The sequence below is a fragment of the Ornithodoros turicata genome, chromosome 4, assembly GCF_037126465.1.
Source record: "Ornithodoros turicata isolate Travis chromosome 4, ASM3712646v1, whole genome shotgun sequence".
NCBI classification, from domain to species: Eukaryota; Metazoa; Arthropoda; class Arachnida; order Ixodida; family Argasidae; genus Ornithodoros; species Ornithodoros turicata.
In genome coordinates, this window is record NC_088204.1 from 10964225 (window position 1) to 10984556 (window position 20332).

Consider the following 20332-nt stretch of genomic DNA (forward strand, 5'->3'; position numbering starts at 1 on the left):
CCCACGTGGACGATGTCGTATCTACGCAACTTGTACCCTGCCATCAAGTTGCTGGCGTCCTCCGGCCGGGTTTTAACCCGCAACATTGGGGTCAGTAGGTGTACGCTACCAAGCTACACCCTGGAGTTTTCTTTGTCCCTTAACATGTTTACTTACAAAGCAAACAATATTTACAGTCTACATACATAGCGCAGGTAGGTAACTGGTGCCATGCGCGGGCACTATTCTGCACCGCATGCTTTATTCTACTGCTTTTACTTATTTGTTTGAATTGATACTAATGCTCTCAATGACTGTTTTCCCTCGAAGCACATCACCAACGGTCTGCATTACTTGCCTTCGACGTTGACGCGCGATCGCTGATGTTTAAGGGCTCAGAGTTAACTTAATCTATCTCCAGCATTCTTCTTCTTCGTGCTTGTCTTCTGATCCATGAAGGTCGGTTATAGAGAATAACAAAATATCCCGTACAGTAAAGGAGGAGGAGTGAAGTTCCTAATAATAACTCTTCCCTCCATATGTGGCTAAATATACGTTTCGTTTGATAAGCATGTCTTATAAGATATCGAACTAATTATTAATTAAAATTAAATCTCTATCGCCTGTAGAAGTAACTGTAACCGCAATGCGCTGCACGAGAAATCATTAATAGCAAACGCGTATGGGCTTACTAGAAACATCACCGCGCAGAATGTGAAAATTAACCCATTCGACGCACACTGCGCTTGCAGAAGACATCCACGCCTCGTCTGCACACACGTAAGTAAAACCCTACAGTACCTGTGACGTAAGTTGTAATATACCGGGTGTTTCACCTAAAGTGATAAAAAAAATTCTGACAACGTATTCGTCGGAGGATTATGGGACTTTCGGCAATTGCCTTCTGGAAGCTTTTGCCACGATTAAGGAGGGCTTTGGACAATTTTTAATTGCCGGAAATTTATTTTTTTCAATTGAACTTCGAAAATTGCCCAGCGAAGCTCACTTTCTTTTTTTTTTTTTTAACAGAAATATGAGGTCCTCCATGGATAACCGCAGACCCAACAAAGATTATGCACAGTATCGCGAAGAAATAGTCTTAAAAATATCAGAATAAAATACGCCTTGCCCCGCCTGCTTGATTTTCGCCAAGAAGCGCCCACGAAATGTGCGTCTAGAGGAGGAAGTGTCCCTGCCTTCATTTGTTTTGCCTTCTTTGTGATAAGACATTTGTTTTGTTTTCTTTGTGATAAGACGGTTGTCACCAGCATCAAGGTCAAACCGGGGAAAAGAAATGTAAAACAAGAGGCGGGAACACTTCCTCCTCTCGACGAACCTTCCGTGCGCCCTTCTTTGCGAGAATCAAGCAGGCGGGGCGAAACCGGAATTTTTTCTAATTTTGTTGGACTATTTCTGTTGCGATACTGCGTATAGTTTTTGTTGGGTCTGTGGTTGTCCGTGGAGGACTTCATATTTCTGTAAAAAAATAAGTGAGGTTCGCGTGTCAATTTTCAAAGCTCAATTGAAAAACAAATTTCCCTCAATTAAAAATTATCAAAGCCTTCCTAAATGACGGCAAAAGTTCCCAGAAGGTAATTGCCGGAAGTTCCACAATCCTCCGGCGAGTACGTCGCCAGTTATAATTTTTTATCACTTTAGGTGAAACAGCAAATATTAGCTCTCGCAGAAGTAAAGAAGATGACAATACAATTTTTTTTTTACAGCGAAAATTTGGCTAGTGCTTTGCCCTACAGAAGCGCCGTCGTCTGCTACATTTCGTGAAAAGGTTTCTATACAGTTTCTACAACGTAGCCGCACAGCGCGTAGACTTTTGCGTGTCAAGTTATGTCTCAAAAGTAGGTAAGTAACATTACAACGATTTCAGAACAGCGACGAGTGGAGAAACCATGCGTTACTACGGTGCACACACGTGTCACATATACAGTCAAACTCCTTTATAGCGAACACCTTTTTAACGAAAATACCACTACAGCAAATTTTTTTGCGGTCCCGCTGGAGCCCTATGGGTCCAATAATGGACATCCTTTTTAACGAAAATACCTTTACCACGAATTTTTTTTTTTTTGCTGTCCCCTGAGTTTCGTTGTAAAGGAGTTTGATTATACAAGCGACGATAAATTGCAATGTCATCACCCTCTTTTAGAGAGGAATGACGCCCGTCCGGACAATCTCCTCTTTCTGACATTATCTTCGTCTGTCCCTGATAGGCGTTGAGAAACTGTCATCTTTCGTCTTCATTTGTTGCTCCGTTCTTTTTACAACGACCGTTATAAACGGAATAAACCAGAGTCCGAAGCCATTTAGGCGTGTCAGCCTTCCGCACGGCCACTTTCCAGTAATCGTAAATACCGATTACCAGCGCCGTTGAAGCACCGTTCGCTCGTCAGGGCGGCAGCGCAGTTTCATTCGCCCGCCAGCATTCATTTATTAACATTTGTCATTCGTTATGCTCAACTTGCAACAGCCTGTGTAAAGAGACGTAACAGACTGTCAGATACTGGCCTAATGGGAAGAGCGATTATAGAACCATTCCGGTCCAAACGACGGGGACAGCGGCGCCATGCAGCGGAGAAATCGAACGTCGCAGTCTGCCAGTGGTGCAGATTCGTTTCCGTTGCTAACCATCATTGGAATCAATGGGCTGCACGGGGCACAGTGTCCATGTTCGGTTTCTATTACATAGAGACATATGCATGCGCACGATGTGTAGATTTTGTATAGAAGAATTGCCAGGAAGGAATATTGACAGGAATATTGACATCGCGACCATAGAAGAGGTCAGCACATGCGATCCCTTTATCCGGAACATAGTCCTATGTAAAGACGGCAGCCATGAGGGTTTGTATCGGGTGCATTACAGTGATGCATATTCTCTTGTTTAGAGTTATACAGCTGTCGCTATGGACGGATGTGGTAAACGAAATATCCGTATTTTTCTGTTGCTTCCTTACGTCACCTCTCTCCGGATGTTGTTGTTGGGTTGTTTTTTCGTGTTAGCGCCGCGAAGCAACTGTGGCTATGAGCGGCGTACAGAGGTGGACAGATGGAGAGAGGATGGGGGGGGGTTAGTATGCGTCCCGGGCCGACTTCAGGGGGAGCTAAGCCGACATTCGTCTAGAAAGTCTTCGGAAAACTCAGAGAAAACCTCAGACAGCACAGCCGATGACAGGATTCGAACCCGTGTCCCCTCGGCGACATCGAAGGCGATCATCCTAACCACTATGCCACGGGAGCAGGTCCAAGCGCTTTTGCAGCCAGCACACAAGCCGAGGAGGAAAGCGATATCAGTACAACAGGGGGGAAGCACAAGGCACGTGTGCTTTCGTTCTCTCTGTCTGGGGCGGTAAACAGTTTTCAACGCGTTCCCTCGGCAAGACGGCGCTGTTCTTTCGGTATTCGCGACTCCAATGAATTTTCAATTTCGATACATTCTTTTTTATGTCCGTAATCAACAGAAACATGTACCGCCACACCGCTTCCCTGCCCCGACGCGCTCTGGGACCTGGACTCGCAGCTTTTCAAAATCGCCACCAGGTGGCCAGTCGCGATTGCAAACAGTGGCTGCGTTCCAATATCCCGGTCAGTCGACTGCCTAGCGGTCTAACCGGAAGTGCCGCCATGTTAAGGTTTGTTCCAATTCCCGCCTAGACTGCTGTCCAGGCGTCTTTCGCCTAGTCTGCATCGATGCACGCTAGCTATGCGTCTGAGTGGTTGTCGCTGAGAGCAGCCGTGAAAATTAATACGCTTGTCGACGACATCGATACTCTTAGGTCTTGTGCGTTTACGGCGTTCAACAATAAGTCCACAAAAGAGACATTTTATCTAATTTATTTATTGAAAATACAAGAATCGCGCATTTATTGGAATACTACGCCGTAACAGCAATGAGCCGTGGCGGCATTTTCGCTGATCACTGTGTTCTGCAATATAACGATACGCAGGAAGAATGCATCGACAATCGAGTTGAATTATTTAATTATTTGAGCGTTTATAAATGAATTACGCGGCGTTTAAACCAAATGCGGAATTAAAGTTCCTACAGGCCATGACAGATGGCGATAGCGGCGACAAGTTCGCAAGTTTGTCCCAAATATCCGCCGATAAGGCGTCTACCTTAGGCGTCTACCTAGCTGTTGCGCTGAGTATTGGAACGCAGCCAGTGTATAGGGCGAAAGAAAAATTCTTTCCCGGAAACAGTACCGCAAGCGATACTGCCCCGATGACTTTGTTATCGGCCGCGCCTTGTTATCGGTGTTTAATGAAGGTCCCCCGGTTGAATATTACGTAAACAGGTGGCGCTACCGAAAAACGTCCCTACCCGACTAGCACACGCAGCGCTCGCAGTGTCATCATCACGATAAATGCACGCCATCTCGCTTAGAGCACTGCAAAGAGCCATGCTGGCTGGCTTTCTTTTTATGGAATAGCCAGTCTGCATCAGCCTGGCTGACATTTACTCTCTTCTTTCTATTAAACGCACGTCATGGTTCGAATTATACAAATTTTACATATAAATATGTGGTTATAGACTTAAGAAATTTCATATAACACTGGTGCGTTACAGTTTGGTGTAGAGCTAAGTTAATCAAATTATGTCATGAATTCAACGTTCCATTATTAATCAATTAGTGAAACGAATAAAATAAAACAAATTAGCTAAATTCACAGGTGACCAAAGTAAATTTTACACCCAAGAACTCCTCGCCGACATCTACAACGTTGAGAGGCCTCCAATATTTGTGTACGCTCTCACACGTATCTGCCAAATCGCGCTACCATGGCGCCACGCAGCGGCAATGACACGCATTTTCCGGTCACTGGCGGCGAGAACTACAGTCACGAATGCCGGGAGAACCAATTAATGCGATGGCATGGTGTCCGCAGCCAAGCGTGACACAGCATCGAACAGTCACGCGCGCGACGAGCCATCGATCGAAGTCGTGCGCAAAATGCGAGCCCCCTATGCGCATGCGCGTCATCGGCGTCTAGTCAGATCTGCTAGGACTGCCGGTCAAAAGATTAAACCACACGAGCAGCATTCCCCAGAATACTCCAGCGGAAGACGCGCAAAACGTCATTGCTTTCTGATGCCAGGTGAGCGCGAGCGGCTAACGCCATGCCTTTTCGTGCTCTGCATTCATGGGGGATATCCTGCGGCTCAGCCACAATATGTTCCGTAGCAGACGACAGAGCCGATGGTGTCGTCTGCTAGCAGACGACACCATCGGCCCTGTCGTCTGCTACGTGTGCAGTACGTCCGGTGCCGACCAGGCGCGCCAGAATTTCCGCCCAGTAGGCAGTTTGTTAGCTTTTTCTTCTAATAGAATATTCCGTATAGATGTCTACCGTGTGAATATACGGTAACGGGTAGTAGTAGTGAACAGTAACCCAGGTAAAAGAAATACAACAGTAAAAAGGATATCGCCATTCGAGAAGTATAGGCTGGCACTCACTGCGATTGTGATAAGAATGCTGCTCTTCGCTAATAAGGTCAATTTTCATGAGGGATGCAAGCCACAAGCTGTCAGTGCACCAGCTCGAAAACTTTCGCGAGTGACGTCACGGATGCTGTTCCGCGGAAAAAATGTAACAAGGGTAACAAGTTATGGGCGTCTTGGTGAGAACTTAAACGTAGAATTATACGCGTGGTCTCACGGGCAGAAGAAGTGACATTAGCGCGTAATGTCATTCGGGTCCCGAATGCCATTTCTTACGACAGTCGTGCTACACAGCAGGTTGGAATGACACTAAATGCGGTGATGTCAATACGGGTTTTCCATTAGCCGCGGAAGAGATGCAATACTTGCAGAGTCAAAGAGATTGGAAATACCCGTAATATCTAGCAAAATGAGAGAATTTGCTTTATTTCATAAGCGATGGCGTACGCTATGTCGGAACACTGTTGTCATATTGTCTGTCAGGTGGCAGTCTTCGCCAAAAGTGAATATGCAAAAAAAAAACAAAAAAACAATCGTTAACTACGCCGGGCATATTGAAAAAAAAAAAAAAAAAAAGAACGCCTGTTTTCGTGTAATTTATAAAATAATTGCGTGGCGCGCAGTATAGAGTGACTTTATGGAAGTTTGAAATTGCTCTTGTGCTCAAACAATGCCACCCAGGGTACGCATTTCGTGGGCGAATGAGTTGTGGCGATCTCATTACGCGGAAACTGCCATTCAGACGAATGCCATTAAATATCTCCGCGTAGCACGGCACGAATGACATTAGGGCTTAACTCATTACGCACTTAATGTAATTTTTCGTGCCCGTATGGCAAGGTATCAGAGACGCACACTCTTGGAAATGAACTTGACCGCATAGCACGCTCGGAGCCAACCGTTGCTGCGAATGATAGGGTTATCGCTTCTGATTCGAAGAGACAGGGAGGCGTACGCCTTTTTGTGTCAACTATCATACAACACAAAAAGGCGTACGCCCCACTCTCTCTTTCGAATCAGAAGCGTTAACTCCATCATTCGCGGCAATGGTTGGTGCAGAGCTCGCTATGCGGCGAAGTGCTGTTTTTAGAGTGTAGCCAACCATCATCTCGAATGATTTCGTTAAGTGCCCTGATTTGTTGAAAACTGGAGGGGTACATCTTTTTTGTGGCAATTATGAACAGCATCAGTGTCACAAAACAGGTGTATACACCTCCCGTTTTCAACAAATCTCAGGGCAGATAACGATATCATTCGAGATGATGGTTGGCTAGGAGCGTGCTATGCGGTGAAGTTCATTTTTAAGAGTGCAGGAACAAAAAGAAAGCGGGAGAGGGCAAAGCAGTTGGGACAAATTGTACCCCTTTCCTTTACACAGACAACAAAACGTAACCGATGAGCTGCGCAACGCAATAGGCGACGACAATTGATTTTTTTTTTTTTCGATATTCGCTTACGACAACGTTGTAGCGGCGTCGAACACATGCTAGCGTTTAAATGAAAATCTCGCGAAGACTCACACAGCCTGTAATGGCCTGCCTCTCTCGAGCATCTTAACGAGCACGGTCTGTTTTACTGTACGTCTGCAATTAATTTCCTCCTTATTTTGAAGCGCGATTTTTACGGCCTTTCATCCATATTGATTACGCTGCTTCAACGCAAGCGAGGTGGTACTAAAACACGAAAGATGGAATAAAGACGGAAAAGACGCTTATTGGGTTTTTCATGTTTTCTTTCTGTAGTCACGTAGCGGCAATTTAGAGGGCTGTATTTCTTTATTTAGGGTCATAGGTAAATTAAACGGGCCGAAGAAAATGCGCGGGGTAGATTGTTTTCCTTTTTTTTTTAAAATAACGTCTTATGCTACACCACTAGGTACTAGTAAAATTCCAGTCGCGTTTATGGTATAGCAGTTGCTGCGGTGAAACACCTGATCCTATCGCCATTAATTGATTGATTGATTTTGTAAAAGAAAAAAATTGAGATGTGTAGCCTCGAGCCACTCGGGACTGGTTACTCCAGGACGCGTTATTCAGAAAAGAAAGGGAAACTACACAAATATATACACTTTGAAACGGAATGGATGAAAACATCACCACAAAGTTTGGCACCAAAAGCTACAGTGTAGGAGAGTCATTCATGTAGTAGTAGTTGTTGTTTCCAGTTGTGTTCTCCTTCTCTCTGTGCTGACCACTCACACTCTTGCTGACCGTTCGTTGCTTTGACTATAGGACTGCCTATTACACTGCCTCAATTCTCGGAGATATTCGTAATAGTGGCTGCCTCCGGGACATTTTTACCCTTCTTAGCCATCCCTAAGCTTTTCAGATGAGGTATCTGAGAGAGCCAACTTTCCGGACTTACGTAGTGTCGGATCTGACCAATTCGCATTTAAAAACGATTTGATTAACATGGAACAGCATAAATCTGGATTCAAAATGATTTGATTTCCCGACAACAGTTCAAACCCAGACTCGATTTACATTGGATTTACTGCCACTGGTTAAGTGGGGGACTCGCCTCGAATCCGATTTGCATCGCCAAATCTGCATCACTGATACATGGATGCACATGTGCATTACTGCGTGACTGGGCATCTGGAATCCAAAACTAGGAGCTCCAAGTCAAGCGTTCGCTCTCCGCACCTAAAGCGATTTTTCGCAGGAAGAATATTGAGGTTACGTCTAAGCTCGCATCTCGCTGGTTTTTGTCAAGTTAACTGGTGGTCAGAACAAATTCGAGTTTAAAACGCACTTTTTTTCCTCTTCGTCTACCAGAACAACCATTTCATCACCTAGCAGGGGTATAAACCCACGGTTTCGCTACCCCCCCCCCCCCGAAAAAAAAAGAGGTTGAAAACATCACGCCGAACCTCCCACGCGTACTCCGATCGAATGTGCCTTCTCTCTTCTGCACCTTCCTTTCACCACTTCCTGTTTTATCGCCATTTTAGTCGGATGACTCTACCCTATTGCCATGTCCCTATTGCCTGCGCACCATATACACAAACGATGTCATATAGGTGCGAATAAAAAAAAAGAACAGAAAGAGAGAGAGAGAGAACGGAATGGGTAGCGCACAATCGGAGAAATAACTTCTCTCGTAGGAACACCCTCCTCTCGTAGAAATGACCTTCTTTTCGTTATTGAGTTACAGTCGGCATGCGTTTCGTACACACACGCATATAGGCGAATGCGAGAACTGCCAGTGCGTCCCGTAGGCGCTACTGGATATGGATATAAATTGGGCCCCGGTGACCCGAGAAATACAACCTCTGCACCACTGAAATGCCTTTCGTTCTTTTCCCCCCGTCCTCTTGCCAGGTTCGTAAAGGTAAAAGGCAGTCTCCCGAGGTGTGGAGCGGAATACGTGACGACGAAAGCAGACCGTGTTTTCAAACTGCAGCGTCAAAGGACATTTCTGTTTCGCTTTCCTTGTCGTGGGTCGCGAGATGGTCGCAGCTGACGTGATACTCTGAAAGGAATGCTGTGTTTGCGACGAGCAGGGAACGGTGTTTCCATAACGTGTTCTTTCTTGTTTGTCTTACATCCCCGTTTTACAGGGACACTCTCAGTTACTGTTGAAGTTAATGGCAGCTGAACCTCCCAACGGCCTTTCAACTGAGTGGCAGTTCCTCGTGCTTACATGACTCTTTCCGTGCATCGCTGGGTTCAGCTTTTCTACCACGTGATGATGCTACGTAATTGCTGTAGCTATGACAAAATTCAGCTTGTCATTCTCGTTTTTTTTTTCGTGTAAATTTTTGTCGATACTGTGCTCTGTCATAAGGGTTCACTTTTAGGGCAACAACAACAACAAGTATACTCTGACGAACCTATAATGGCAAGTTTTTTCTTTTTGTGTCGAAAAGCACGCAACTGCCACACGGCAAATTGAATGACATTCCCACCGAATGTCATTCGCATGTATTGCAACGAGCTGCACGAAGAAAAAGAATGTCATTCGGAAATGACGTCACTGTCGATGATTAAGACACTGGATTCAATGGTACACTCTTAAAAATGATCTTCACCGCATAGCACGCTCCTAGCCAACCATAATCTCGGATGATATCGTTATCTGCCCTGATTTGTCGAAAACGGGAGGCGTACGCCTTTTTTGAGACAATTATGAACAGCATAACTGTCACAAAAAAGGCGTACGCCTCCCGTTCTCATCAAATCAGGGCAGATAACGATATCATTCGAGATTACGGTTGGCTAGGAGCGTGCTATGCGGTGAAGTTCATTTCTAAGAGTGTAGTTTAAAGTGTCGCGTAGCAGCGTTATTACTTTTATACATTGTCTGAATTAAAGCATTGTGGCTGCAGCTTGAGCTGAATAAGCAGGATTTTTTTCTTATTTGATTTGATTACTTTATTTCATTTCACATACATGGAAATGGGGGAACCAGGCGTAAGAGACATAAGCATGACGAGACGCCCGGACCATTACGGAGTGCCATCCCTACAATCTAAAACCAGAGCTTCACCGCATAGCACTCTCCTACACTCTTAAAAATGAACTTCACCACATAGCACGATCCTAGCCAACCATCACCCCGAATGACAACGTTCTCGCCCTAGATTTGTTGAAAACGGGAGGAGGAGCCTATTTTGTGCCATTATGCACGGCACAAAATAGGCTCCTCCTCCCGTTTTTAACAAATCAGGGGCGAGAACGTTGTCATTCGGGATGGTGGTTGGCTAGGAGCGTGCTATGTGGTGAAGTTCATTCTTAAGAGTGTAGCCAACCGTCATCCCGAATCAAAACGTTCTCTCCATTGATCTGATGAAAACGGGGCGTACTCCATTTATGTGGCGATTATGAACTGCATAATGCACAAAAATGGCGTACGCCCCCCGTTTTGAGCAAATCAGAGGAAAGAACGAGGTCACTCGGGATGATGGTTGGCTAGGAGCGTGCTATGCGGTGAAGGTCATTTTTAAGAGTGCACGTCTTTTTGTGACATTTAACATAGCTGCACAAAAAGGCGTACGCCTCGCGTTTTTGACCAATCAGGGGTAGGACAATGTCGTTCGGCATGGTGATTGGCTAAGAGCGTGCTATGTGGTGAAGTTCAGTTTTAAGAGTGAGAGCGGATTTTTAGGCACCTACAGGTAGCGCTTTTGGTCGCATAAATCGTTCTAAGCCGTAAACCTTCAGAATCGTATCGTTTTATGTTCCGATTGGAAATAAGGTTGATACATAAAAAGAGCGTGCTCGCCCCCTTTCTCAGCTTATCGGGAGATAAGAGCGAGGTCATCGGCGATGATGATTGGCATACTGCGTGCTATGCGGTCAAGAGAGCCCCCTGTTAGCGTTTAAAAATTCGCTCTCTATAGTCATCACTAGCAACAAAAGGACGCGACGCCACAGTTTATTTTCGCGTTCTGCGGCTCTAAAATAGAGTCTCAGAATGCAACACCATAACAGTCCATCTGTTCCTATAAAAGCTACATCAAACTCCGCCGTACCAAAATGCATACAGTAGTGGAGGAAAGATTTTGGCATCGATTTCAATTTCCAGCGTATAATTCAAAACTCCATTCTGCTTCACAAGGATCAAATTGATACAAACGATCAATCTTCCCAGCGCACCATGTAAAACTGGAGGAAAAGGCGATTCGCGAAAAGCCATCTGAATTCACTACCGGCGAAAAATACCGAACAAATCCAAAATTTACACGCTTGCCAAGGCTTTTATGAAACTTCTCGCTCTTTATTTTGCATAATCCCAAAACGCATTTGCGGCAGAAACTGTCTTATACCCTCGAGGCGAGAACCACTCATTTTCGTCTTCCAAACCCTTTTTATAAACCGCCAGCGGTCTGAAACAAGACACGTATTGCGTTCTTTGCAGACAACGAAAGCGTTTTTTTTGTTGTTGCGTATTTCGAAAATAAATTGCACGAGGCGTGACTGTGCTGATATATAAATCGGACGAGATGACGAGCGGAGTCTGCTTCGAGATTACGTACGCTCGATGCACAACGAGAGTTGTTGCCGGAGTCGAGGGACTCTCGACTGTCCCACGGGGTGGAGACGACAGCCAAAGATCGGTACTCAATTCGATATGTAGGACTGAATTCAGATGCAAGAACGCGTGCTTTTTTGTGTGTTTTCTTTGTGCCCCGAGCGTGCCTGAAGACAGATTACAAATGATGCGTAAACCCCTCGTGATATCCTGATACAATGATGTGATATATTGTTTCGCAAGCAAGGGCTGGAGAAGTTTCTCCAAAAATACGCGTGCGCCACTATAGAAGGGCTTTGTTTATACGATTGTTCAATCGCCGAAGAAGCGAACACTTTTCGTACGTCGTCAGTGCTTTTCTCCTGTTTTTTTTGTCCAGGAGGACTGGAAAGAACGATGGCAGCACAAAACGCTCCCGAGATACTGGTGCGTGTGAAATTTACACTTCTTACGTAGAAGCGTAGATAATCCAGCGAGCCTGTAGTATGAAGGGAAGTGCCTCAGGACGAGGGTCGCCGATATTTCGCCGACATTTCGAAGAGAGACACTTCTTTTTCTGAGAACAGTCTCTTTTCGAAATATCGGCGGCTCTCGTCCTAAGGCACTTCCCTTCTTCTTGGGTAGTTTGCTTGTTTGTAGTGTTCTTTCGTTTGTAGAATACTAGACTGCTGAGGTAGCCCTCGACTGTCCGCTCCAATGCAGGACATGTGCCACGCAGACCCACCTGAAGCTTGTCTAACTCCTCCTTGATGTCGCCTCCCTCGCCAATTCCTTGGAACTTCAGGATTGTGATGTTTGCAGATTCTAGCATTGTCAGCAGTGCAGTGTGAGGCTGCACAAAAAAGGAGAAGAGAAACCCGTTACAAGACACAACTTCCTCTTTATTTTCCTCTTTGTAGATATTATTGTCTTCAGAAAGCACGTAGACGCCGCGCAGGCATGCCTATATCCTTTTATAGCGATAACTCTATGGAACCATCCGCGTATCTAGGTTCATCCTTAGCTGTTGAGGAAACCACGTGATCAAGAATTTACCGCCGACGATGGCCCTATAAAGTTATCGCATTTAAAGGCGTTTGGCACAATGTTCAAAGATAAAGCCAATAGACGATTTTACAAAGATGCGCGCGCCACCACGCACGCGGCGCAAAGCAGCATGGGAACTTTGAGGGACACGGCTCCGTCGTCTGCTTTGGTTATGTGATTTACTCCGGCAGACGCTGCTGCTGCTCACACAGGGAATGTTGTTCTTCTTCTACCTCCGCCTCTGGACGTCTTGTGATGCTCTAAGGCCCTCTAAGTTCCCGTGAGCCCTTGCGTGCAAGGTCTCCTTTCTACTCCGCGTACGCGGTGGAGGGAGGCAAACGGGAGCCGGTCCTTCATTAATCGTATTGCCTACTGTAGGATGGTGCAAGCTTTCGCTTGTCCCATCCTACAGTAGCCAATACTACGATTCATATTTAAGAGAAGGGCCCCTTGATAACGCGGTCGGCCCCCGGGTGGGCCGTGTCCTTGAACGCGCGGCGAATAACACCGTCGTCGGGGCAGCACGCTGCGGACGCTTCACTTTCCCCTAAAGTCTGTTTTTAAAAAGGATTTAAAGAAAAAAATCTTCCCGGGAACAGCACCGCAAGCGATAAATACACCTTTTAAAAGACCTTTTTTTACAAAAGCAAGCGCCACCTGTGAGCGCCTCACAGCATTACGAGACGACCAGAGGCGGAGGTGGAAGAAGAACAACAACAACAACATTCTTGGTATGCGCAGCAGCAGCGGCAGCCGAGGTAAACCATAACCGAAGCAGACGGCAGAGCATTGTCCCTCAAAGTTCCCATGCCACTTTGCGCCGCGCGCTTGTTTGGAGTTGGAGTTGGAATTAGAAAAGAAAAATATGGAGGCCCACTTGGTGGCGCCCGCATCTTTGTACAATTCCATACAATTGTACAATTTGTCTATTCCGTGTTAGCGCCGCGAAGCAACTGCGGCTATGAGCGACATACAGATGTGGACAGATGCAGAGAGGACAGCAGGAAGGGGTGGGGGGCAGGGGGATTAGTATGCTTCCTGGGCCGACTTCAGGGGGAACTGTGCCGACATTTGTCTGGCGCGTGCCAGTCTGTGTGAATGGTCTATGCGCGGCCTATAGAACGGTCATCGGGGCAGTACCCTTTGTGGTGTGTGTGGTACCCTTTGTGGTGCTGTTCCCGTGAAGATTTTTCCCTAAACAACTGGTGTTCCGCTCCGATGCCAATATGTTGCGCTTGCTTTTGTAAAAAGGTCTCTTTAGCAAAGTATATGTAGCACGCGTCAAAACACAATACTGGATCCGGTGCCGGTAAAAATGTACCGGTTCCCAGTCGCAGGCGAAAACACGGCCTGTCTGTATCTTGCACTCGTACAACGGAACTGCTTCTTACAGTCGCTGCAGGAACGGAGGCTCCCCCCCCCCCCCCCCCCCAACCTTCCCAGAAGTCACAATCATTCAGGCAGAAACGAACAATTATCCCTGAATCTCGAACTCCGACAACGAAAACAAAATAAATCAGTTTCTCGTTTTCTCCACCGAAGCGCAACCAAACTGAACAAAGCGCGAAGCACAAAAGGTTCTCGAGAAAAGGAAAAAGAAGGAAAGAAAGATCACGATACATATGCCTCCACCGCGCACTGAGGCAGCAAGCCGGGGGTCACACACATTCGAGCGCAAATACCCATTAGGGTAGATCCAGTTGGCAGGAATCCAAACAAAGGAGCAAAGCAGAAATGGATCAACTTGACAAACAAATTATCATCGGGAGCCAATCAAGAAAACTCCAGCCAATCGGAAAGCAAGGAAGCGCTAACAATAATAAAAGTGGATAATGAAAGAAAAAAGAAACGCAAGATCTACGGGAAAAGCTGCGAGTTTTGGAAGTGAGTTCGGGCGGTCGGATTGAGAAACAGAAACAATGGGAAACAGTGGAAAGGGAAACAATGCTTGTAAGTGGGCATTTGATAACCTAGCTACACTCTTAAAAGTGAACTTCACCGCATAGCACGCTCAGAGCCAACCATGATCTCAAATGATATCGTTATCTGCCTTGATTTGTTGAAAACGGGAGGCGTACGCCTTTTTTGTGACAACTATGAACAGCATAAGTGTCACAAAAAAGGCGTACGCCTCCCGTTTTCAAGAAATCAGGGTTCGAGATGATGTCATTCGAGATGATGGTTGGCTAGGAGGTGAAGTTACTGCTATTCCGTTTAATGCATTAAGTTTGCCGTGTGCTAGAGTATTATTCGAGCGGTCAACGTGGCAAGAAAATAAGCCGGGCAAGTGACCAACGTAATTTGAATTCGAGCCATTAATTAAATTAATAAGTACATAAAGAAACGACGCCTGAATGAAGTGCTGAAGGAAATCAATATGAAGCTACGGTCAAAAAGGGTGGATTTAAAAGGTATCCGCGTTCCCGTTTTGTTACTTTTATTCTGGCCCATTACATTATGCAGCCCCTGATGAAACTCCCTGGTCATTAGCATATCTTTCAGAAACCAGACTAGCACGCAATCGACTGTAATGTCCACCCGCGGATATTTTCTTTGCATACTAACTTACTAAGCGAGCCTCCGTTCCTGAAACTCATCAAGAAATATTCCCCCGCGATGAAGATGGGAATGGGGATGTTACAGAGGTTCACTTCTATGTGGATCGGTCGATAGCCGTTCTGTTAAGCTTTCTTTGGCTTTCTTTGTGGCTTCAGTTTCTTTTCAATATTGGTTCTTATATTAGAAAGGATGAGGTAAGGCCCTCGGGCTCGGTGACACAGAAGAGGACAGACGTATTGTGAGACGAAAGACACTGACGAAACTGAAACGCCAACGTCATCTATCGTCAGCCTTTCAATCTATTTAAAAGGAGAGAATTAACATAAATATTTTCCGGTGTTATGCGCTGCCTTTAAAATTACCACTAGATTTAGAAGACGATGTTTGGTCATCATTTAATGACATCACCTTAATTGGAAAGTCAACTGACTGTATGCAGCGGCCAAGTATATCATGGGATACCTACTCAGGACCGGCTTCGGAATTTTTCTCACGGACGGTCACGTGATGGTTACATGACGTCAGTACTGCGCCACATGTCATTTGCGCAATTTCAAAACGAGAACCGCGCTGTCGAAATCGTTCTACACTTTTGAGCTTGCCCCCCCCCTCCCCTCTAATCAGACGAACTCTCTGGAGATAGATTGGATTGGATTGGATAGACTATCTGAAAATAGGGAGAAGTTACTTTTGATCCCGGTTCCTGTTGCCTACACTCTAAGGAAAATGAAAAGGAGTAATTTAGTCCTTTTTAGATATAAAATCTTGCAACATTCGTAGGGCACAATTTCGCAAGAAAGAAGCGCTAACTATTTCTTCCTCTGTGTGGGTGGAAAATTGCTAAGTTAGAGCTAAGCTATATAACGTTATTCCGTCAAATTCACGAAGAGCACATATTTACGCAGACTGTTGCACACGAGACCACCTGAGAAGATCAGTCACTATTTGCAGTCCTGGGGAGTAAATTTCAGGACCAGGGGACTAAAATGGAGAGAAAATTCCAATCTAGGGTACTCGAAGCTGCAATTACTGCCAGTTTTACTCATTTTTTTCCCCCTTAGACTGTAATATGAACTTTACCGACACAAAGTGCGACATGCGATTATTTTGGAACATGCGTATTTCGTAACGTTTCTATTACTATACTTATTAGACTCGCATTAACTCCTAACCCCGTCCGGAAACTTGTTCGAGGCTCTTAGGCCCTTTTATGCTGATTGCCTTATAGGCAAATAAATCGAGAGAGGGACAAATGTAGCGTAGACGTTTCCTGTTGACTGACAAAAAGATTGATGATATACTTACGAGAGAGTATCTAGGGCTGGTCTGATAGAGTGTGCCCACGCGTTTCCAGTTGAAGTACTTGAGCAGCGCCAAGCGTCCAGGATTGAAGACAGACTCGGACGGAACCACCCGAAAGAAGTTTGGATAGTTCTCCAGGGTGTACATCGGGTGAGTATCAGCGTAAGTCAGCTAAAGAGATATAAAAAGAGAACGCAATTATAGGAGAGGTCTCCTCATATACTTAATGCACGGATACAGGAAGGAGAACATCAAAGAGGAAGGTGTGTGGATGTGCATTTTCACGCACGCATCAGATGGGTCACATGATGTAACGATGTGATGTCGTACTGCACCACATGCCACTGTCATCATACTATTTGTTGTTGCAGTTGCATTTTATTTAAAAATATCCACTTATGATGGTGTACGATATCTTCGATTTATGTAAACATGTTACTTATATCGCAGAACATATACTTGATTCCAGCGACAATTCATATCTATACTACATGCCCGTCACTTTGGTGAAACAATGTACTACAATTATGATCACATTCATAAACTTAACCTACCCACCTTATCTCACCGTAGAGCATTACGCGATTGTCATTTTCTCTACAAGTTTGTACACGGTATCATTGACTGCTCTGACTTGTTATCTTTGGTGCCCATTCATCTTCCCTTAGGCAATCTGAGAACACATCCTGTTTTCCATGTTAATATTGAAAATAACTGTGCTCCGGTACCCCGTTTATTGCACAATATGAACGCACTTAGCCATAACCATGATGTTGACATTTTTTCGCCTTATTCCTCTTTTACACCTTCCCTTCTTAATATTAATGCGCGATCACATTAACACTTTTGACTTTGAAAAAATGGCTAGGAAGCAAGCGAGCTGGTGAAGATTATACTACTGGTGAAGACTATATATCCTATACTAAGACTATACTAAGACTATACATTATACTTTTGACTTTTTTGACATTCCTAAACTTTCCCGGTGTTTGCCTTATCTTCTTGATGTTTTGTTTTGCTATTTCTGTGTTGGTTTGTGTATAATAAAGTCACCGTTCAAAATAGATAGGGTAGTAACACATATGTCAGCCGGATTACACAACGTAGAACAAATCGTGCGATAAACTTCTTGAGACGTTTGTTGCGAAATGCACTTTTTATGTACATAAGGAAAGGCACAGCTACCAGATAGGGAAACAAGTCATCCACCATTCATGGTAACTCTTAATACAGATTATAAATAATATTTATAATTTAAATAATTTAATAACATATAAATATTATATATTAATATAATATGTAAAAACACATTAAGATAAAATAACATAAATAAATAAAATATATTAAATATATTGATAAAATTATATTGTGCCAAAACCCCACCTCTGTGAGCGCACTTTACGGTTTGCGCTTTCAACAGTTTGACCATTTGCGCCACAACAACGCTGTGATATTCTAACAGTCTTTCAGGACCGCATGCTAGGCATGTGACGTCGGGTTCCTTGTTCCAGTTTTAGCTTGTCGCTAATCCGTGCGCTTCTAGGGGATGCAGATATGCACGTGCATATGCAGATCGGGGAGAGGGGTGATCTTTTACTCTCACTCTTTCCCCCCTTTTTGTGAAGTTTATTAATTGAGGGGTTCACCATAGGAGTAGCAGAATTCGTCGGGTGACGAATTCAATTCCTCCATTTTTCTTTATAACCTTCAAGCTCAACTAGCCGAACCCTACCCTCCCCTCCCCTCAACTCCCACTACCAAAATCATCTCACGCAGATCACTTCACCTAGTCACTTCGTTTTCTGCCTACGATCTCTTTTCTATCTTTTCTCTCCAAAACTTGGCACAATAATGCTATCTCGTGCTTGCATTCGAGTCATTCCTCTGCCCTTCCCCAAAGGGAAGGAAGAGGAAAACTTCGATGACATCCCATATTACAATTCCGACCACCACCGACAACAAATGAATTCCCTCGCCGAGATGCACAAAAGACCCCCCGAAAAGACACTTCGCAACAAAAGGATCCCCAGCGAAAAACGGCGGCGCCAACGCCACTAACGGCGGGCGCCATTAAATGTTGCCCGTCTCTCGCCACTAGAGGGCAGCACGCACGTCCCTGGAAAGTTAGATAATCCGGGCGCCAATCGACTCTAACATTAACTTTCCACCTTTATCTCGAACCTCCTTTATTTTCTGTTCCATCTCCACAGCATGAAAACATCAGCTTCGTTATCGAAACGAGCGGTGTCGTAAAAATGTCAGACACTCAGTGGTAGACGAACGGCACGGAGCCTGACTAGCGATGGTGGCGCCAGCGGGCTAGTAGCGGTGGCCCGAGCGCGTTGAAGGGAAATCGAGCGTTGATCGACCTGAAATTGGCTCTGCCTCCTTATCAGGATGTATTGGAGCCGTGGAGAGGCGGGTGTTCTAATGCGGCACGATGGGCACCCAATGTCGGTTGGAGAAACAGCTGCACCTCCACCCCTCCGTCTCTTTCATTCTTCAGTTGTCCATTCGGTGTCCAGACGTCTTAGGCATCCGATCAGACCGTACGAAACGGATTGCTGCGTGTAGTTCTGGCATGTTCTCCTGCACGGCGACTTGAGGCGTTGGTGATATTGACGTGCGGGGAAGTTGATTAGTCCGATCGTGGCGTCGGCCCCGTCTGCACACTGATAGGCTTAGTTCGCGGAGAAGCGATGCGTGGGATGGTGAGGATAGGAACAGGAGTTTGGTAGGAGAACGGATAGGCGTCTCCTTGTGGGGTCGGTCTTGAAAGAGAGTTAGATAAGAAGGAGGGAAAGAAGAAACTGGCCCGCTCTGTCTTAGATTTTCTCACGTGTAGCGAACCTTCAATGTTCAGAAAGATCAGGAGAATATTGTTATACCATAGGGGCTTTTCTGTCTGGAAATGTCCACAATACCAAGAGTCTGCTAAGGCATTAGCGACGGCGAACACTTCCTTTATCGAAGGCGTCACGTTGGCGTGTGGCGTTTAGGAAGGGTCGCGTCTCGCTTTAAGCTTCTGAAAACATGGACCAGAACACGGACCAAATTGTCCTTTTATTTTGGTTGCCGTTGTCGATCCTGTTGCCACTCTAGACGCTGTACCTCTTAAAGACCTCCTTTAGGAGGTGGAATTTTGTAGAACTGTACCTTTTATTTTATACGGTACAGGAAGGTACAGTCCTTACCAGGTACAACCAAAGTTACGCCTATAAGAGGTACGGTTTTATACGGTACACACACACACACACACACTGTGCCTCCTAACATGACCATGTGCCTTATAAATTCCCTTGTACCTTATAATATACGAGGCGGTCGACTTTGTTGAGACCTGTACCTTATAATGCAGTGGGAATATTCACTGGTGCACCTTATATTTATCGGGTACAGATTGATATAAGGTACGACTTTAGACACGACAGTTACGACAGGCTTTAGAGTGCGTAATTTATCCTTGAAAGGAATTACGTGGCATTATTGGGGGGTCATATGGGAGACTGTCAGTGTATAGCTTATTGTGTATCCTCGAAGAAGTAGTACTGAGAATGTAAAGAGGAGAAAGGATGTGAATAAATCAGTTCAAACATGCAGTCCGCACGCGCCGACACCGTTCGATTATATAGTTCGATCTCGGAGCGAATATCGCTCCGAGATCGAACGGTGTCGGCGCGCTGCGGAGAAACGATGAACTACCGTAGTGCGGACGCGTCGTCTGCTTTTACACGTTTATTCCGAGTTCAGTGCAGTAGGTGGAGCATTGGGGAACCCAACAGTATCGTACCATCGCGGCACAAATGATCTTCCGGTGAATATACACAAGAATTACGGAAAAGGACCATCAACTCCGAACATCGGCCGGCGTGTTATCCGCACCAGAAAGGTGACAGTGTCGCCCCCTATAGGTCGATACTTCTCGACACCAACGTTGCAATTCGAGCCCGTTTACAGGCCATTATGGCATATTTCGGTAAGTTCCTGACTTTCGGAGCCATAGTTTACTCCAGCGCTACATGCCCTCCAAA

At 45.4% G+C, this 20332-nt stretch overlaps 1 protein-coding gene across 7 annotated transcripts in view; it reads right to left on the minus strand.

Moving 5' to 3' along the window:
• LOC135391015 (gamma-aminobutyric acid type B receptor subunit 2-like) overlaps window positions 1-20332 on the minus strand; it is a 351059-nt gene that overhangs the window by 56608 nt on the left and 274119 nt on the right. For all 7 annotated transcript variants that reach the window (XM_064621081.1, XM_064621080.1, XM_064621079.1 and 4 more), the window contains 2 exons: window positions 16305-16472; window positions 12139-12246 (listed from right to left, as the gene is read on the minus strand). In XM_064621081.1, the coding sequence (XP_064477151.1) occupies window positions 12139-12246; window positions 16305-16472 (276 nt within the window). The remainder of the gene's footprint in view (window positions 1-12138; window positions 12247-16304; window positions 16473-20332) is intronic.